Source organism: Myxocyprinus asiaticus, chromosome 5, assembly GCF_019703515.2.
Source record: "Myxocyprinus asiaticus isolate MX2 ecotype Aquarium Trade chromosome 5, UBuf_Myxa_2, whole genome shotgun sequence".
Lineage (NCBI taxonomy): Eukaryota > Metazoa > Chordata > Actinopteri > Cypriniformes > Catostomidae > Myxocyprinus > Myxocyprinus asiaticus.
The window spans coordinates 10,038,290-10,060,734 of NC_059348.1; the positions used below are offsets into that span (position 1 = coordinate 10,038,290).

Below are 22,445 nucleotides of genomic sequence, written 5' to 3' on the forward strand. Positions count from 1 at the left end.
TAATATCCTTAAACATGCACAAAAATATTTTAGCCTATTTTTAAGATTTGTGCATTTTAATTTAATAAATTCTGTGATTGAATTTGAATGATCTTTAATACATAAATATATTTAAGTTTTATTACTTTTAGTATGTATTTGAAATGTGTGTGTGTGTGTGTGTGTTTATTGCATTGACTAGATTGCGACGTGGATTGAAGGCAGAAGACATGCATTGGATTGTTTGCGATTCACTCATAGTGAAACTAATAACACTGGCTAAAATTGTGAGAGGAATGTCATAAATGTAGCAATAATTTACAATGCACTTTAATGCTAGTACATGGTGTATTTAATGTGTATAGCTACTGTTATTCAATAAACATCTTAATGAAGATGTGCACAACGTAAGATTAAGAAGTACAGACTTTATTTTCAACATTATAAACAGTCATTTACACAGCAGGTTGATGTGAACAATACTGTATTTTTAAATTGCCATTTTTAAATACTTGACAACATAAGTAAAAGACAACAGTAGTTTAAGCTCTAACATTTGTTCCACAAAAGTGTGATCGCTTGCCTTTTGTGTATCCGCAGTTAACTCATTCAGACAGTTAAATATATTTAAAAGGTGGAAATAAAGTGTCTTCAAAGGAATATAATATAACTGAAAATGGACGTGGCGTCACCGCTTCATCAGAGAGGCGCAGGGAAGGCAGCACAGAGAAGTGTTTGCTTCAGGTAGGATCTGGTGGCCTCTGCAGCTCTGAGGTCCGGCGGCTTTCTCCAGCACCGGTGGTGAGCGAGGCAAATAGCTGCCACGGATCAGGGGGCTCATTCTGTTGGCGGCATTGTGCTTGTCATTTAACAACAGAGAACGAGGCACCATTAACTTCTGATACGCTTCAAATTGATTTCTATTGGCTTCATTGAGCACATATGCTCATGCATACCTCGTGAACAAACGAGCTGTGCAATGACAGGCCATTTTACATCTACTTCGAGTGGCACATGGGAGAGGGGGTGAGTTAAAAGTTCAGTGGTTGCTACAATGAGTCAACTGTCCAATGGCATTTTTTTTTTTGTTTTTTTTTTGTTATTAACAATTTTATTGACCCCAATGTCCAGAGTCATCCCATCACCCAGGATACAGAGTCTGGGGCTAAATGAAAGTTCAGTGTTCAACACCTCACTCATAAAGTTCTGAACACTCAACCAAAATTCTTGGATCTTTACACATCCCCAAAATACATGTATTGTGTCCCCATCTTCTGTTTGACTCCGCCAGCAGGTGGGTGTGTCTTTAAGACCCAACCTATACAATCTAGAGGGGGTCCAGTAGAACCGATGCAAAATCTTAAATTGCATTAGACGGACCCTTGCATCTCTAGATGCAGACTTGATGCTTTTTAGGATCCTGGCCCACACTCCCTCCTCCAAAGTTTAAATCCTTCTCCCATAATCTCTTGAGAGAAGATGAAACTCCATCCCCCAGACTCTGAATCAACAGGGAGTAATACACTGATGCTTCATGACCTTTCCCAAAAGCAGTAATCATCATTTCCAGAGTATCTGCCACTTTAGGGGGGTGTACACTACTCCCAAAAATAGTACAGAGCAAGTGGCGCAGCTGTAAATACCTAAAGAACTGAGATCTAGGAATCTTAAAATGTTGAACCAAATTATCAAAAGATCTCAGTACTGCACTCTCATATAGGTCACCAAGTGTAGTAACCCCCCTCCCAATCCACTCTGACCAACAGAAAGGGGACTTATTAATGTGTAATTTAGGGTTCAGCCATATGCTTGAGGCAACACTTAAATAAATGTCTGAACTAAACACTCTGGACACTTTCGTCCAAACCAGGTGCAGATGTGAGATAATGGGGTGTGACTTAACTTCTCCGATTAGTTTGATCGAAAGGCTTTGTAATTGTGAAATAGGGGCAAGAACTTCCTGTTCAATAACAAACCAGGGAGGGGCTCTCTCAGGTGGGAGTGACCAATGGGCCAAATGCATAATAATAAAACAAAATCTTGGGTAGGCCTAGCCCACCTTTGTCAATCGGCCTATGTAACTTATTAAAATGTAACCTGGGACACTTACCATTCCAAATGAAGGACTTCATTATGCTATCAAATTGCTTAAAATAAGAGAGGGGGACATCTACAGGGAGAGACTGCAGCAGGTAGTTAAAAATGCAGTTCATTTTAATAACATTAACCTTCCAAATCATCGATAAATGTAATGAAGCCCACCTGCCCACATCTCTCGAAAACCTTTTTATTAGAGGCTCAAAATGAACTCTGACTGAATCACATAAATTTGCTGGGAATAAAATGCCCAAATACTTAATGCCCTGTTTGGGCCACTGGAAGGAACCCAGCTGAAAAGCCGTTACTGGGCAGTACGCAGAAAGCCAAAGCTTCGGATTTAGACCAATTAACGGATTTAGACCAATTAAATCTAGCAGGGTCGGAGACGAATAATAAAATATCATCTGCGTAAAGCAAAAGCTTATGTGCCACTCCTCCTGCCATCACCCCTGGAAAATCATTCTCTTTTCTTATCGCAGCTTCTAATGGTTCCAGGGCAAGACAGAACAATAATGGGGAAAGAGGGCAACCCTGCTGGGTGCCCCTATCCAGAGTAAAATAATCTGAAATTAATCCATTTGTTTGTACCGCCGCTACTGGGTGTCTATAAAGTAACTTAATCCATCCAATAAAAGTATTCCCGAACTCGTATATTTCCAAAATCTTAAAAAGATAATCCCATTCTACCATATCAAATGCCTTTTCGGCGTCAAGTGAGATGGCAGCGACCGGAGACTGATCATTCGCTACTGACCACACGATATTAATGAGACGCCTGATGTTATCAGAAGAGCTGCGGCCCTGAATAAACCCCACCTGATCTATATGTATAAAAGAAGTCATAACTTTACTTAATCGGTTAGCCAACATTTTACATCTAGCTGGATCAGGGAAATTGGACGTTAACTCTTACACTCGCTTGGATCTTTGTCCTTTTTAAGAATCAGACTGATCCGGGCTTGTGTCATGGTTGGGGGAAGCTTTCCATTCTTTAATGATTCTGTATAAACTTCTAGCAAAAGTGGAGCCAGTTCTGTAGCATAAGATCTAAAAAACTCAGCGGCAAAGCCGTCTGGCCCGGGAGCCTTGCCTGTAGGTAAGGACTTAATTACCTCATCAAGCTCCTCCAAGGTTATCTCAGAATCAAGAGAATTTTTTTGCTCAGTCGTCAGTTTAGGGAGAACTAATGGTTCCACAAAGTTTCTAATATCTTCATAAGTAGACGAAGACGTGGAACTGTAAAGATCATTATAGAATTCTTTAAAAGCATTATTAATATCAATGGCTGTGGTAAAAATTTCTCCACCAGCAGATTTCACTGAGGGAATGGTAGACAAAGACTCTCTTTGCTTTATATATCTAGCCAAAAGTTTTCCAGCTTTGTCACCCGACTCAAAGTATGACTGTCTTGCCCTGAATGACCAAAACTCTACTTTCCGCAACAAAATAGTATTATATCTATATTTCAGTCGGGTCAATTCTCTGAGGCCATCAGATGACATTCGGCGCTTCAGTTCTGCTTCGGCACTTTTAATAGTCCCTTCCAACTCCATGAGTTCTCGTGCTTTAGATTTTTTGATGAATGAGGCATACTGTATGATCCGACCCCTAAGAACAGCCTTAAGTGCCTCCCAAGCCACGGCCACCGAGGATACTGAGGACCAGTTGGTCTCCATATAAACATTGATTTCAGCCTTTAACATTTGTTGGAAATCAGGATTTTGCAAAAGGGATACATTAAAGCAGCAACTATATGATTTCTTTTTCTCTGTATGTGGCAACATCTCTAAACTCACCAGGGCGTGATCTGAGACTAAAATGTTTCCAATTGAGCAATCAACAACAGATGGAATGAGGGATTTAGAAATAATTAAAAAAAAATTATTCTAGAATAAATCTTATGAACTGATGAAAAAAATGTATAATCCTTACCAGATGGGTTCAAAAGTCGCCAGATATCTACAAGACCAAGATTTTTACACATCTTGTGAAGTGTCACTGTTGCTCTAGGGGGCTTACACACTTTTGCTTCACTATGATCAAGAATTGAGTCCATCAATAAATTAAAGTCTCCTCCCAATATTATATCATGAGGGGTGCCAATGGTTTGCAACAACCCTTCAAGATCTATAAAAAATAGATTTCACCATATCTCTGCCCTCTTCATGCTCAGGAATTCCAACAATTCGTATGTTATTCCTTCGGTTCATATTTTCGAAATGTTCAAGTTTTCCCAAAATGTGTTCCAAGTCTATTTTGGACGCGGGCGGATTAGTGGATAATTCCCTTTCCGATAATTCCAGATAATCAATTCGTTTTTCAACTTCTGTTACTCTTGTGACCAATTCAGAGAATTTTGTTTCCATCGCCGTAATCGATCGACGTATTACAGCGAGATCCTCCAAGTCAGCAACAACCTTCGTCAGCATCACAAACATGTTGGACAGTTGACGCTGAATTTCATCTCCCGACGTGCCTTCCAAATCAAGTCCCCGGCTCGCAGTCCCGTCAGAGGCCTCAGCTTGAACACGTAAGTGTCTTTTAATGTCTCCAGAGTCTGAGGATTTTGACTTCTTTGCCATGTTTACCTCAAAGTATAAATATGTAACTGGATATATCGAATCTCACCGGTTATAACATGAAAATAATAAAAAAAACAGCAAAGTGCGCATAGCTAGCCGCTCTCACGTCAGCTCCTCGCATGGCGTCACGTGACCCCCGTCCAATGGCATTTTTATACTAAACTGTCAAATGGCAAAAGAAAAGCCAAAGTAAAACGATAAAGAAAAGCCACTGGCAAATGAGGAGCAGCTGGCAAATGAATAAAGAAAAGCATTTGCCAAATGCTTTTTTTAAATGTAATGTAAAAGGTGCATTTAAAAATGACTTATTAATGTGCTATTTTATTGTTACATTTAATTACATTTTAAACATGAATAAAATACATTTAAATGTGTCCTTTTCTCAGTTTATAAATTGGTTTATTTATTCACATTTTATTTTTAAATTAATAGAACATTTATTTCTGTATTTGTTTTTTACTCAGTGCTCCTGGGCTTCTATACACGGGTACCACCATCAGTCTAATGGACAAACAGAGAGACAACTAAGAAATTGAACGCTTTCTTTCCTCATAATGTCATTTATGAGTCGCTTCTTACCTTGGGCTGAATATGCACAGAATTCCTTGGTGAAGATTTCTTCTGGGCATACCTCATTTCAGTGTGTTCTGGGCTTCCAGCCTCCACATTTTTTCTGGTCAGTCGAACCTTCTAATGTGCTGTTTGACTGAATGAGTTTTCTCCCACTGAAACCCAGTCAATGAGTGTGGTTGTTCATCTGGGACCTACACCCCAGGCTTTCCCCCAAGAAATTAAGTCTGAGGTACGTGGGTCCTTTCAATATTATTACACAAAATCAGTATATTGCAGAAATATTAAAAGTAGTATGGTTGTATGCTATTGCAAACACAGCCACTGAGCAACTTTCTGCTTGTATTAAAGTAATAATTAAAAAAATTAAAAATATTAAAATAATAACTAACTGAATAGTTTACCCATTTTTTCATTTATTATTATACTACTGGTTGTTGGAAGAGTATTGTGTTGTTAAAAATACGTACTGTAAGTATCGTACTTACAATGTTTTATATTGTGTAATCAGTTGTAAAAGTTATTTATTTTTACTTAGTGTCATCCATGATTGCTTTAAAATGTGAAATATAAGCCTTTTTTTCTACTTTGTTCCTCAATACACTGCACAAAAAATAATTCAATAAACCTGTGTGATCCATTAATAGCTACTAATAAAGACCATTTAAATAACATGTTTTGGCTTGTCATTTATCTAAGACAACCAAAGACTACACAACTTATCAGTATGTGGTTTCATATAAAAAATAAAAACATTAAAATGTATACTTCAAATACATAAATGCATGTACAGATGAGACAAAAACAGTGGTAGGCTATAAAATGTTATTTTTAATTTTAAAACAACACATACTATATCGTATACTGTATCCCACACTCTCACTCTCTCGAACTGCCACATCCGGCTTGTCTTTGTCCCTCTCCTCGGCTGATTAGCCCGACTTGGGCCTGGGCGTGCACACTCACGGCCCGGCCCCACCTTCCACCTTTTTGTCTACCACCTTCACAAAAATAAAAATATTATTGTATTTACCAATTAAGCTTTACTATCTAGTTATGATGGATAACTTGCATTGAAATTATTTCCTTAATGTCATCTTGGCAAAAATACACTACTTCTCTCCGGAAAGGGGGTTGTAGGCTCTTGAACGCAATGAACTCCGGGATACATTTAGGCTGAAATACAACTCCGAAGTGTGGATTTAGTGTGGGTTAAGTGCACTGAGCTTTGGCATTTTCAGACATTGGATAGTCTTGAACACTACTCTGTGACTTGAATCAGTCTTGTGTCAGTCTTGAGTACAGAACACACACACTGAACAATCCAGCAATGAAACAGACACATGAGGGGGTTAAAATATGTAGGGTGAGACGAGAAGCAGGTGTCGCAGATCGGCTGATGATGTTCCCATTTCAGTGGTAATCAAGCTCGATCCACAGCGCCAGTGACACATGAAGGAGAGAAAAACACAAACACAGAACAAACCAAATGAACTCCCCCGCAGGACGCTTCCTGGCGTCCCCGGGGCACCTACCATGATGCTGATGGTCCAGGATATCCCGGGCTGGGACCCAACACCTCTCCTCAGGTCAGTAACTCTCCCAGTCTACCAGGTATTGGAACCCCCTACCCCTCTACCTGACATCAAGGAGCCATTTGACAGAGTAGGCGGGAGCCCCCTCAATGAGGCGTGGCAGAGGAGGGACGGGAGTGGCGGGGTGAAGATCGGAATGAAAAATCAGTTTAACTTTGGAAACATGGAAGAAGGGGTGAATGCGTTTAAGATGGGGTGGTAATTTGAGGAGGACCACCACTGGGCTAAGGACCTTGGTGATGGAAAATGGACAAATGAAATGGGCCCCAGCTTATGAGATGGGAGATGGAGAGGAATGTCCTTGGAGGACAACCAAACCTTTTGACCACAGACATAAGCTGGGGGTTTAGAATGGTGGCGGTTAGGTGACTTCTTATAACGGGCGCCTGTTTTGAGCAGGCACCTCTTAATAAATGTGTGGGCAGAGGGGACAGAAATGTCGGGTTCCTGAGCTGGAAACAGCAGTGGCTGATAACCTAGGCAGCACTGGAAGGGTGATAATCCCATAGACAAGGGTAAGGAGTTGTTCGCGTACTCGACCCAAGCTAAAGAGGAGCTCCAGGAAGATGGAATCCGAGAGGCCGCGCAGGGCCCTTTCCAGATACAAAAGGACGAAATCGAAACAAGCAAAGAAAAGTGCCCAGCGAGCCTGTCTGGAATTTAGACGTCTAACTCTGCAGATGTATTCGAGGTTCTTGTGATTGGTCAAAACCATGAAAGGTACTCCCAAACCATCTAACCAATGGCACCACTCACTGCAGACTAGCCTGACAGCCAACAACTCTCTGTCACCCACGTTGTAATTCCGTTCTGCTGGAGTGATAATTTATAATTAATTATAATAATAATAATTAATAATAATAATAATAATTATAATTTATAATAATTAATTATAATTAATTACAATTGAAATAAGGACATGAATGCATCTTTCTGTCCAAGGGAGAGCGCTGGGACAGCACTGCCCCAACCCCGACCTCTGATGCATCCACCTCCACCACGAACTGATGAAAAGGGTCAGGAGTAATTGGAATAGGAGCAGAAGTAAATCTCTTCTTTAATTTGAGAAACATGGCTTGAGCCCTCAGAGACCAACAAAACTCAGGTGGAGGTGAGGTCCGTAAGAGGCGTGGTGAGTTGGCTGTAATTATGAATGAATCGGCGGTAAAAATTAGTGAACCCCAGAAACCTCTGCAAAGACTTGCGGGAATCTGGGGTTGGCCAATCCAAGACAACGCTGACCTTAGTAGGATTGATGCAGATACCCTCAGACAAAACAATGAATCCCAGGATTGGAACCAAATGTGCATGAAACACACACTTCTCCCCCTTGACGTACAGACGGTTCTCTAACAGCCACTGGAGCACCCTCCTGACTTACTGGACATGATCTTGGATACTCTGGGAGAAGATCAGAATATCATCAAAATAGACAAAGACAAATCAGTCGACCATGTCTCTTAGCATGTCATTCACGAGCCCCTGGAAGACAGCCGGGGCGCTGACCAAGCCGAAGTGCATGAACAAGTACTCAAAGTGCCTCCTAGGGGTGTTAAAAGCTGTCTTCCACTTATCCCCCTCCCTGATCCAGACAAGGTGGTAAGTGTTGTGTAAGTCCAACTTCATAAATATAGTCGCCCCCTGCAAGAGTTCGATCCACCCTTGGCTGAATTGTTCTGTCATGAGTAAACAAAAGAGACAATCCAGAGGAACAGTTCAAATAAGTTTATTTACAGTCGAAGAAGTAAACACTGGAGCACAGACTTGGGAAGGCGTGCTGCTGTGGACAGAAAACAAACACAGAACCGACAGAGGCAAAGACTGCATAAGGTGAGTATAGAACACACTCTGAACAATCCAGCAATGAAACGGTCACATGAGGGGGTTTAAATAAGTAGGGTGAGATGAGAAGCAGGTGGATCAGCTGATGAGAAGCGCAAACAGCGTTCCCATAGCAATGGTAATCAAGCTCGATCCACAGCACCTGTGACACATGAGGAAGAGAAAAACACAACCACAGAACGAACCAAATGAACTCACTGGAGCCATGACATGAATTTAACGACCATATGGGCTTTCACAGACGTTTGCCCCATCACCCAAAATACAAAGTCTGGGGCAGAATGAAATCTGAGTGCTCAGGATCTCACAGACATAACTCTGAACCCTCGACCAAAACTCTTGAATCTTAATACAATACCAAAAAACATGGGCTATGTCCCCATCCTCTGATTGGCATCACCAACAGGTGGGTGTATCTTTAAGACCAAGCCTATGCAATCTAGAGGGAGTCCAATAAAAAAGATGCAGAATCTTAAATTGAATGAGGCGCATCCTTGCATCCCTAGACATAGACTTGACATTTTTAGAAATCCTACCCCATTCTTCATCCTCCAGTACAAATTCAAGTCTTTCTCCCATAATTTCTTGAGAGATGTCAAAACCCCGTCCCCTAGACTCTGAATTAGCCAGGAAGAGTACGCTGAAGCCTCGTGACTCTTTCCGAAAGCCTCTAGTACCATCTCGAGAGTGTCTGCAGCTTTAGGGGGCTGCGTACTACACCCAAAGATGGTACAAAGTAGATGGCGCAGCTGTAAGTACCTGAAGAATTGAGATCTGGGAATCCCAAACTGCTGTGTAATATTTTCAAAGGATCTCAGTGCTCCATTTTCATACAGATCACCCAGCGTAGCAACTCCCTTCTCAATCCATTCTGTCCAGCAAAAGGGGACTTGTTAATAAACAATTTAGGGTTTAACCAGATACTTGCGGCAACATTCAGGTAAATGTCCAAATTGAGCACACGGGAAACTTTTGTCCACACTAACTGCATGTGTGAGACAATGGGATGTGTCTTTAATTCTCCGGGCAGCTTGGTAGAAAGACATTGCAATGGCAAGATAGGGGCACCTCCTGTTCGATAAAAAGCCAAGGAGGAGCTCTTTCAGGCAGAAGCAACCAATGCGGCAAATGTCCGAGACCAAAAGCATAATAGTAAAACAATATTTTGGGGAGACCTAACCCACCTTTGTCAATTGGCCTGTGTAACTTGTTAGAATGCATTCGAGGATGTTTACCATTCCAGATAAGAGATTAAGCAATACTATCAATTTGTTTAAAATAAAAGAGGGGAACTTCAATAGGGAGAGACTGTAATAGGTAGTTAAATTTTGGAATACAATTCATTTTTATAACATTAACCTTCCCAATCATAGATAATTGTAATGAAGCCCACCTTTCCACATCACTCGAAAACTTTTTTATGAAAGGGTCAAAATTAACTCTGACTAAGTCACATAAATTTTCTGGGAATAAAATACCCAAATACTTAATGCCCTGTTTGGGCCACTGAAAGGCGCCCGGCTGAAAAGCCGTTACAGGGCAGAAAGCTGTCAGAGCCAAAGCTTCGGATTTAGACCAATTAACTCTGTATCCCGAAAATTTAGAGAACGAATTAATAATTCTGTGGAGGCAAGGCATAGATCTAGTGGGGTCGGAGACAAATAATAATATATCATCTGCGTAAAGCAAAAGCTTATGCGCTACACCTCCCACCATCACCCCTGGAAAATCATCCTCCTTTCTTATTGTGGCTGCTAATGGTTCCAGAGCAAGACAGAACAATAATGGGGAAAGAGGGCAGCCCTGCTCGGTGCCCCTATTCAGAGTAAAATAATCTGAAATTAATCCATTCATTTGTACTGCCGCTACAGGGTGTCTATAAAGTAACTTAATCCAACCAATAAATGTACTCCCAAACCCATACATTTCCAAAATCTTAAAAAGATAATCCCATTCTACCATATCAAATGCCTTTTCGGCGTCAAGTGAGATGGCAGCGACCTGAGACTGATCATTTGCTACTGACCACATGAAATTAATGAAACGCCTAATGTTATTAGAACTACGGCCCCGAATAAACCCCACTTGATCTATATGTATAAGAGATGTCATAACTTTATTTAATCGGTTAGCCAAATTTTTTGACAAAATTTTTACATCTAGCTGGATCAGGGAAATTGTACGGTAACTTTTAGACTCGCTTGGATCTTTTTAAGAATCAGACTGATCCGGGCTTGTGTCATGGTTGGGGGAAGCTTTCCATTCTTTAATGATTCTGTATATACTTCTAACAAAAGTGGAGCCAATTCTGTAGCATAAGATCTTAAAAATTCAGCGGCAAAGCTGTCTGGCCCGGGAATGAACCAAAAGTTCACTTTTTGCAACCCCTGCAAGACTACAGAAAGGCTCAAGTAGCTGAATGTCAAGAAATGTTTTGGATTTTGGGATCAAACATGAGAGGGCTTGCATCAGCTCTAAATTCTTTGTGGAAAACCTGTTTTCCATCTCTGATACAGCTGTATCAACAATGTTTAATATCTGTTGCCTTAGAGCTTCAGTGGAACATTCAGAGCCTGACTGCCCTTCTTGCCCTATAGGTGATAAAATGACAGAGTCAGCACAGAAGGGATTAATAGTCCTTAGACGTTTTGGTGAGGGCTCATCAGTAGACATGCCAGTGCAGTACTGCTGCAGTTGACTGTAATTTTTTCTGAGATTTCTCAGTGCACTAAGAGATACCTGCAGTATTTCAGCTGCACTGCACAAATCAACATGGTGAGACTGTAGGATGGCACTGGCTGGTTTCAAAATGGCAAGAAGATGAATCTGAAATTTGGCGTCACTTCAGCTGAGAGAGAAGCCCAGAAGCTTCTTTTGCAAGGTCAACCGAGGCATTGTCATCATTGGAAACCTTGGAAAGAATGTCAAGAATGACTTCCTCACTCTCCACAACACATTTGATAACTTCAAAATGACTTGTCCAGCGGATTTCTAACAACCTCTTGAGATATGGGCAACTGTACCACTGACAGACAAAATGATGCCTGAAAAAAGAATACTGGGAACCTGAAAGTCAAAGAATCTTTTGGCACAAGGTTCACTTTGAATTGCATGTATGATGGAGAGGTGAAGCTGGTGGTTATAGCAGTGGATGTAGGGGATATGCCTGCCCAACCTTATTTGCAATAAAGCCTGAACACCGCCTCGCACCCCACTCATCACTGATGCTCCATCATAACACTGGCTCAGTATATTGTCAGAACTGAATCCTGTATGAGACAAGTGTCTTAATATTTCGGTGGTGATGTAATCAGCATCAAGCTGCTGTAGTTCTACCAAGCCAATGATATGTTCCTCTGGCACACCATTGCACACAAAGCGGATTACAACAGACAAATTTTCAATGTTGCACCAATCCCTTGTGCCATCACTTTTTAAACAGAATGCAGCTGAATCAGCAGTGTTATATTTCTGTTTTATTTTTTTCAGAACCATGGATGCCAAAATTTCAATCACTTCATTCTGGATGGTTTTGGAAATGTACTTTGCATTTTCTGGGATACATGACATAATGTCAGCAAGGTATTTATCTTTTTCCAACATGTATTTAAACAGCTTGGCAAAAAGCCCTGCAGCTATGCAATCCTCCTCATTGTCAAATGTTTCCCGATCTCCACATAGTGGAAGCTCATTGACTGCAAAAAATTTCACAACACCTGCCACGCTTTTTATGTAATATCGATTCTTTTCTATCTGTTGGGGGCTGAGTAAACATGCTACGGTCTCCCCGACACCTGTTGGCGGCGAAATTCTGCCCACGCTGTTGAGGCTTGTAAATGACCCTGGCTACAAGCATGTTTTTGAAGACCGCGGTCGTGTTCTGATGCTGCTTTCCAGTTTCTAACACCCGTCGAAACGAAAGTATCCTTCTCTGAGAAAGCAACACCAAATACTCAACATGGAAAACAAAAGCATGCGTCGTGCTCTACAGAATATTTAAGCCACGGTCGTGACTGATACCAAGTGGCCGAAAAACATCTCCCTCCGAGAAGAGTTCGGGGGTATGATTTCAGAACCGGCTGATGAGGATTTGCCATAAATCATTTGGGACAGAATTGTTGCATTTTTATGTAGGTGTAATTGTGCTTTTGACACCATCCGAAGATGCCGTTGAACTTGACCCAAATATTTCTCCGACCTCGTTGCCGCAAATGGAAGAGGTGGTAGCTGCGTCCTTGTGAGCAAAAGTGCTTTTCTTTTGTCCTTTCGGAATAAGAAATCTGTGCATGTTGTGCTTTGTTTAATGTACAAGTGTTTAGTTATATGTTCACTGACTGTTAAAATGACAGTATCATTATTAATATTGCTTTGTCATTCAGCACGTTTGTTAACGGCAAAGGTAGCGAGGTGAATGAGGCTGAGGCTATTGTTTCGACAGCCTACACTTAAAAAAAAAAAAAAAAAGAAAATCTGGAGCTGAATTGAACATCGCACCAATTTTGTGATTGGTTGTTATGGGGGGTGGGGCCAGGGTGGGCCAAGCTCCTGATTGGGTGGGCCAGGCCCACCCTGGCCCCCACCGTGGAACCAGGCCTGGTGGTTTCTAAAAATTACATAAAAACAAAAGTAGCCTGCTAAGAGAGTACACATGGTACTTTATGTATACCATTGTAGGAGAGACCAGGGTTGGTTGACTACAGGGGTTTGGTTGGCACAGAGTTCATTTCTGGTAACTTTGTATTTGATTTCACAAAAGTGTAACATCTAAATGTTCACCTTCTTGACTTACACAAACTGATTCTGTTAGGGCATTTGAATGTTAAAATTATTAAGGTGAAAACAACTCTGCTAAAATGTTACAGAAATAATACAGAGAACGATTTTTTTAAAATATTAATTTGACTTATTAGTGATGGGTGGGTACCAGTTATATTTTGATATAAAATTGGTAAGCATGTGAAGCCTGGCCACCCCATTGGCCACCCCACTCACAATTGTCGTTTTGGTCATTTTTTATCTTGGGCACAATTTAGTTAGTTTTCTGACGATGTGCCATCACAGTGTGGTCACTGGACCCTGCCCGGCCACCCCTGTGAAAAACTCCTGGCTCCACCCCTGGAATATTATGTGTAAAATGTTATCAATAAAAAACCAATAAATTTTTTACATTTCCCCTTAAACAGTCACTTAGTGGCACAAGCACTCCAAAACAAAAATGTTAAGGTAGAGCCCCATACATGTAGCCTATAATTAAATTATTATTTTTAAAAAGTCACGTTCTATAATTTTTCTGTTTGAGAACCGCTGATCTAAAACACTAGCAACTGATTACAGTTTTTGTCATGTAATTTGTAATCAGTACCGGAGTGATCTACCAGGACTGAGTGGAGAGCAGAGCATCATTTGTGCAGGATTATACAGCAGGTGGCGGTAATTCTCCCAGTAAGTGAACAGACATTGAACAAGAAGAATCTCTGAACCGATTGTGACGTCATAAGAGCTGCGCGACGACTCAGTGTGTTGCTCGTTGTGCTGTTGGGAGACTTTTGTGTAGATCTAGAGGATTATTTTTAATTGTAAGAAACTTTGTATTATTATTATTATTATTATTATTATTATTATTATTATTATTATTATCATTATTCTGTCTGGATAAAAGGAGGCTTAACTGAGATATCGCAACAAACAAATTAAGAAACTGTGCTGCAAGTAAATTTGGTGAGTGTTTTCTCTTATTTTCATTTTCTCTCTGTATCAGACTGGTTTTACACAAGCATAATTGTAATCCTCCGTCATATGAAATGGTTGTTTCTTTGAGTACTTAACAACTTTAATTAAACATTACAGAAAAGCTATAATCTTGCTGTAAAACTATAAGAAGAAAACAGATACATCAGTTAATGAGTGTTTTGATGTAGCTTGTGCCACTGTTTTAACAAAGTGTGCAACCAAATGCAGGAAATAATGTTTCTGTGGCTTGATTGAGAAACTTGATAATAAACTGAGAACTTTAGAAATCACCAGCAAAGTGAAATCCATCCCTTAAAAATAAATAAATAAATAAATAAACTACAGGAATTGTCTGCAGGTATCCTACAGGATTTTCATTTACCTGAAGCAATCTTGCAGGAATATTACAAAGGATTTTCTGCAGGAATTGTCTTACAGGTCATTAATAGCACCTTTATTCCCTGCCGGAATATTGTGTAGGGTAGATTTTAACCCTTATGCATCAATAAAAAAAAGTTACTCAGAGGTCCTTGGAGGACAAAAATATCCATGTAAAAAAACTGCTATAAACATATTATAATATTATTTTCCACTTTCACTGACTTAGATTTTTTAACCAACATCAGTCCTGATCATAACTACCAAATATTCATTCATTTTCAGGATTTTAACCCTTTAAATGCCAGTTTGTTTTCATAATGCCACTGTTGTTTTTACACACACACACACACACACACACACACACACACACACACACACACACACATTTTTTTCAATACACACATACAAAACACACTCTGGCATCCATACTAACACACCCACACAATTTTAGCTGCATTATTTATTCAGTTGGCCTGCAGTGCTCTGTAATACAGCAAACAGAAAATAGGAAAAAAGCATGTATTTGCTCCATAGGCTAAACATGGGGAAAATGGCGCCATCTGGTGGAAAATATAAAAAATTACAATTTTGAAGCCAGGGCTCCGGAATGAAAGCATAATATCCTAGAATTCATGATTTTTTGCTTTAATGGCACTGGGATCAAATATTGCAATTGAAATTTTTGTCCTGAAGGTCCTGAGTGTAACTATTTTGTGTACACAGTGTATTATAGATGTATTACAGGAACTGGGGTTGAAATATCAAAATTCCCCCCAAAAATACACACCTTTAGCAAAATGTATGCCGTTGGCATTAACACAGCCAAAATGATCGAAAAAACAATAATGAAAAAGACAAAAATGTCCCGAAGGTCGCACAAGGGTTAAATCATGCAGGACTTTGCAAGTGTTAAACCGTACACATTCATTGTGCCGGAGTTTTCAACAGGAATTATTTGGGTGGAATCCTGCAGGATTTTATTTCCTCCTGTTGAGTCAAACTCACAAATATAACAAAGTCCATTTTAACAAATAAATAATGTTATTTATGGAAATGTTGTTATAAAGAATGACATAATCTGTTAAATTCCCAAGCAGCTGAGTCAGTTACACATAAAAAACAGAATTACACAAGCTCGGAAATGAGGATGGCAATACAGTGTGAAATAGATTAGAGTGTGAGATGAGAGCCTAATAGTGTTAAATAGGCCATATCAGTTTTTAGGTTGTAAGAGGTTTTAAAGGAATATTCCAGGTTCAATAAATACAGGTTAAACACAATCGACCGCATTTGTGGCATAATATTGATTACCACAAAAATGTATTTTGACTCGTCCCTCCTTTTCTTTAAAAAAGCAAAAATGGAGGTTACAGTGAGGCACTTACAATGAAAGAGAATTGGTTTAAAAGGCAGAAATCTCAAGCTTATAATTTTATTAAAACATTTACATTAATTCTGTTAAAATGCATGTTTGAGCTGTTAATTTGTTTAAATCTTCATTTTTACAGTAATTTTAGGATTTTGGGTTTAGTTGACATTACATCGTCATGGCAGCGAAAGTGTAAAATTGGCTATAACTTTACACAGAAAAGGTTAGTAAGTGATTTTATCACACTAAAATCATGTTTACACACATTGTTTGTCTTGTCACTATACTTTTGAAAAAGTGAGTATTTTAATGTTCAGAAATTTGCTCCCATTCACTTCCATTGTAAGTGCATCACTGTAACCCAAATTTTAGCTTTGTTTTTTTAATGGAGGGACGAGTCAAAATACATTTTTGTGGTAATTATGATTGAGCTTAATTTGTATTGAACCCGGAATATTCCTTTAAATTCACAAAGATGTATGTCGAACAAAATGTCTTTTAAATATTCAGTTACTTTAATTTGTGATATGTGTAACATACTCCTACATTTTTGGCACTAATTACATTTGTTGTTTTACTTATTTTGGGGGGGAAAATGAAATGAGGAAAGAAATTAAAGTGGCAAGAGTAATAATTGTTCATGCTCCCCCCTTTCCATGATTTGCTTTCTCATTGGTCGAAGCGCATCACCGTGTTGCTACATTGCTCGCACTACAAGATTATGGTGATAATATCGAACATGCTTGAAAATACTGAAGAATTTGTAGCATAGCACACACTCCTTGTCATTCTGACATCAAGGGCATGAGTTATCCAATCACTGCCACTTTCAGTTGAACTACTTTACCTCTTCAGCTTTGATTGCATCACACATTTTCCCCCCATATCTTCATGTATGGTCATTCACATTTTCTTCATAGTACTGAAACACAAATGCAATGATGACATTTAATGTTCCCTCTTTACTAGGGTTGTCAATATATACGATTACGATATATCGGCAGCCAATATGTTATTGGCTGTTAACTGGAAAATATCTAATATTATCCCACCATTGTTTTTTGTTTTGTTTGTTTGTTTGTTTGTTTGTTTTTTGCAAATAATTGTTACGGTTAATTTGCTTGCAGCACTAAATTTCGGACTGTAGACAAAAATGTATCGGTAATGCTTTATTATAAGCTATAAGCAAATATAAATGGCTAAATGGAATAGTTCACCCAAATTTAAATTCTCTTGTCATTTAGTCACCCTCATGCCATCCCAGATTTGTCTGACTTTCTTCAGCAGAACAAAAACAAGATTTTTAGAAGAATAACTCCGCTCTGTAGGTCCATACAATCCAAATGAATGGTGATCAGACCTTTGTAGCTCCAAAAATCAAGGAAACATAGAAGAAATCCATAAGACTCCAGTGGTTTAATCCATATCTTCAGAAGACATCAAATCACGTTTATTTATAGAGCACATTAAAAACAACCATGGTTGACCAAAGTGCTGTACAGTGGCATCACAGGCAAGACAGTATAACAGAAATAAAACATAGGTAGTAGGGCAGTTTCACAGCTTAACCATGATTTAAGGTAAATTAAAAGATAATGAAAATAAGAAAGTTTTAAGCAACGATTTAAAAACAGATAGAGAGGAGGCGGTCCTGAGGTAACATGGTAAGCGGTTCCACAGTTTGGGGCCAGTGATACAAAAAGCACGATCACCTCTATGCTACATCCTGGATCTAGGAACAGACAGAAGTCCACGATCCCCAGATCTGAGTGATCTGGTTGGGTTATGCGGATGAACCAAATCACAGAGATAATGGGGTGCCAGATTGTTTAATGATTTATAGACAAATGTTAAAATCTTCAAATTAATTCGAAATCTAATAGGCAACCAGTGCAAGGATATCAGGATGGGAGTGATGTGTTCATGTTTACGACTGCCTGTTAAAAGACGTGCCGCAGCATTTTGGAACATTTGCAGGTGGTATAGAGCTGATTGGTGCAGGCCAGAGTACAGAGAAATACAGTAATCCAAGCGTGAAGAAAAAGCATGGATCACAATTTCAAACGTTTCCTGGATAGAAAAGGTTTTGTTTTAGCTAGGCGACGTAGGTGGAAAAACTCGATCTAACCACTTCGTTAATTTAAAATCAAACTTTAGGCTACTATCAAAGAAAAAGCCTAGTTTCTTAGCGTGAGAAGTGAGAAGAGGAGTGAGAATACCCAAGTCAATGTTGTTCACTGTTTTAATCTCGTTTGGTCCAAACAGGATCATTTCTGTTTTACTCTCATTAAGGTGTAGGAGATTATCTGTCAGCCAGGTTTTGAGTTCCTGCAGACAAACTAAGAGAGGGTCAAGAGCTTGTTTGACATGACGTTTTATAGGTACATAGATCTGTGTGTCGTCAGCATAACAATGAAATGACACCCCGTATTTGTTAAAATCTGCGCCCATAGGAAGCATATATAAAGAAAATAGGGTTAGAGCGAGGATCGAGCCCTGCGGAACACCACAGGTAAACTGTGCCACAGAGGAGATGTGCTGGCCCACTGCAACAGAGAAGCTTCTGTCTGATAGATATGACCGGAACCAATCCAGAGCCGTACCTCAAATACCAATACAATGCTCAAGGCGTGAAATAAGGATATTGTGGTCAACCAGATCAACCATGACATTCCCAGAGTCTGTAGTCATTAAGATGTCATTTAGTACTTTTAGTAGAGCAGATTCTGTACTATGCAAAGCTTTGAAACCCGACTGGAGAGGTTCAAGGATAGAGTTCATATTTAAAAATGATTGCAACTGGGTTAAAACTGCTTTCTCCATAATCTTTGCAATAAAAGGCAAGTTAGAGATAGGCCTAAAATTGGTACAGATAGTGGGATCCAAACTGGGTTTTTTGAGGAGAGGTGTCACCGTTGCAAGTTTAAGGCAAGTCGGGACAGTCCCAGTGCAGAGACAGTTGTTAATAACAGACAGTAAATCTGGACCAATAGTGTCAAATATTTGCTTGGAAAAAGCATGGTGGTACAACATCATTAGGAGATAAGGTAGGCTTTAGATGTTCAGTGATTTCCACATATGATAGGTGTGGGTGAGAAACAGATCAATATTTAAGTAATTTTTTACTCTAAATCTCCACTTTCACTTTTACATGTGAAAGTAAAAGTGGAGATTTAGAGTCATATCATACTTTTTTCCTGAGGTTTGTTTGTTTGTTTGTGTTTGTTTTTACACCAAATAATCATAACTTTTCACCCTCTCTATGATCCTTAGAAATTAAATCTGCACGACATGCTATTGAAGATGGAGTTTGTTAAAGAGGAGTTTAAAGAGGAGAGTGAAGACGTCAGTATTTCAGAACCATTCAGACTGAAGAATGAAGATACTGAAGAACAAAGAGGTTGGTGCCCGTTCTTCATTCTTATTTAATGACTGCTGAGGAGCATGAAAGGAATAGTTCACCCAATGAAAATCATTTACTCACCCTCATGTTTTTTCAAACATGTATGGTTTTCTTTCTTCTGCGAAACATTAGGGATGCCACTCTTATAAATTTCTTTCTGTACATTTTAGAGAAAAATTTGACTAAATTAGTTTTTCAGTTATCTGTACATTTTCATATTATGTAACAGTACTGAGGCAGAAAAGCCATATAATCCTAACAACAATAACAAATGTGTAGGTAGACACATTTTTCAGGGATATGTGGACACAGCCCGAACTAAAAATATACAACAAATGAATAGGCTAAATAATTATAACATTTAACTGCATAAAACTATCAAAGTTCTAACGTTGGGGATGCTCCAATGTACAGCAGCACAACACCATGTGCATCTCTGGCACAGAATGATGCACTTCAATGTGGAGTTCAACTGGAGTGCTTGGAGACACAAGGTCACCACGCTGTGCATCAAAAGTGCATAACTAAGATTATTTTGGTGCACAAAATATAGTTCGCTGCGTTCAACTTTTTTTTTTTATTCTGCAACAATTAAGTCCATTGTTTGATTGACACCCCACCATAAAGAACCAGCAACAAACTCCGTAAAAATGCTGAAATAGCCTGTAACGGGAACATTGCTCACAGCTTTTCAGTTCAATAGTTATTGAAATGGTCATTTATTATTGAATGTGGGCAATTTGTACTCTAACGGTTCTTTCACAATAAAGAATGAATTCAGACGTAACTTTTCAGAGTTAACTGTGCTGGTAGTAACACAAAAAAGCACAGAGTGCTGTGTGCATGCTAAAACGCTCTCTGAGAAGTTGCACCTCACAATTCATCCCTTGAAAGGCAGCACAGCAAAAAATATTGAACTTACTAGTTGGTGGTTTTAAGTAGGGCTGGATGATAAAACTATATATATATAACTACAAAAAAAAAAAAAATCAATATCGATGAAAAAGTTTTGAGTAATTTTTAATATTTAGTCTATGTTCTACATCTAGACGATCGGATCAGGCACATGTCGCAAGCAGTTTGGCAAAGTAATACACAAAACTAGCTAACACAACTAATTCTGGTAGCTTTGCATTTTTGCCTTCTTCCCTAACTTATTTCTTGTCAAAGGTGCTGTATTATGAGGGAGCGCCAAGCTATGAAAAGCAGCAAAACGAGATCGTTCCAATGACACATGCTTGCAGCGTTGACAGAATTGTTGATTATAAACAAGAGCGATTGTTTTATCTCATCGCTCACTTACAGAGACACAGTACAACGGCATTCGCATGTCAAATCAACAGGTTATACCGTAGTCCTATAACATGTTACGTTCAGTAAATATGGGACAAAATGCACAAAATGTGTGGGCTCATACTAAATTGAGAGAGGGAGAGAGAGAGAAAGAGGGATGCAGAACAGCTGATTTACTCACGCAGATTCTTGAATTAAAGTTTGATATATAGTCATTGTTATTGATTTGATCTGTATGAAATGGTTTACCAGTTCTCAGCTAAATGTTGAAGTGAATAAAAGTGTGCAGGAATTCCCCACATTATGAATGTGGAAAATAAGGGAATGATAAACATTTTGCACAATACTCGCAATCCCACACCGAATTTCAGGACCTTTTACATTATATTCAAAAACAGAATATGAACATTTTTTAATAAGTGAAACAGGCCTAGGTTATATCACATATATAGGCAGTTATTTTTAAGTAAAATTCTCTTTCACTTGTCCCTTCAAAAATCCACTTGTCCTGGACAAGCTTTTAATGTCGAGCCCTGTATCAACTAATGGCAGGATTTATACAAGCAAGTCTGCTCTCAGAGTAATTTGCTCTATGAACAACCTTGCATTGCAATAATCCATGCCGAGCAAAAACAGTAGAGGAATTGAGAATTTCTGTCTAGATCTCCTCGTCTATTTCTATATTGAGGTCTTGTGACCAGATGGTACTATATAATTTTGAAACAGACACTCTGGAACAAGGGTTGACACTTAGTATAGTGTCTATAGCAGGGATTGGTGGTTTGTCAGGGAAATTAGGAAAATGTTTGCATACAAAATCTCATAACTAAATATCTAAAGTCATTTTTGGCCATGTTAAATGAATGGGTTAACTGGACAAAGGAGGCTGAAGTACAAGCCCTCGATGGTGGTGGTGGGGGGTTTGGAGTATATGGGAGATGACAAAGGGATGGCCTGTAGTCCAATGTGGCGCAAGAACTGAGCCCAAATCCTGAGGCTGATTATCACTGACATCATTTCAATATTTCAATGCAGAAAGTGTGATTGGAAGACAAAGAAGAGCATATTGGGAGAAAATGAAATACAAGAAGCGTTTTCGATGAAGAGCCAAGATGGGGGTGTCTCAAACTTGCTTACATAGCACAATTGCAACAGAGCGCATATTTCGAGACCAAAAATAAAATAAAACATTTGGGAGAGCCAGATCACCCAGTTGTATTGTTTTTTGCAGAATACATTTACGAATCCTTGGGGTTTTATTGTTCCATATGAACTAAGAGATAGAGCTGTCAACATATGAAAAAAAGATTTTGGAATGAAGAGAGGGAGGCATTGAAAGAGATGTGTAAATTTGGGGAGTACATTCATTTAATCCTACCTGCCAGGAACTGAATAAGAAGATACCAGCGCTTGAAATCTTGAGCTAGACTACTGACCAGTGGAGCGAAGATGTTATTGAATAGTTCTTAAAAGTATACTTGAATACTTGAAGCTGTGTAGAGATACTTTGAAAGGCAATGTTGATAATGGGTACTCTATGGCAGCAGTATTAATGGGCATTGGCTCACTTTTGTGCAAATTCATTTTGTAACCTGAAATAC

General features: G+C 39.1%; 1 protein-coding gene across 2 annotated transcripts in view; it reads left to right on the plus strand.

The window, feature by feature from the left end:
• The window catches only part of LOC127440760 (gastrula zinc finger protein XlCGF57.1-like), a 191,303-nt gene that overhangs the window by 133,895 nt on the left and 34,963 nt on the right, over positions 1 to 22,445 (plus strand). Inside the window, exons 1-2 of one of the 2 annotated variants that reach the window (XM_051697607.1) lie at positions 14,175 to 14,386; positions 19,422 to 19,548. The exons of the other annotated variant lie outside the window; for it this stretch is intronic. Of the exons in view, the coding sequence (XP_051553567.1) occupies positions 19,440 to 19,548 (109 nt within the window). The 5' untranslated portion in view covers positions 14,175 to 14,386; positions 19,422 to 19,439. Of the gene's footprint in view, positions 1 to 14,174; positions 14,387 to 19,421; positions 19,549 to 22,445 lie in introns of those variants that run through there. 2 annotated transcript variants of the gene reach the window in all.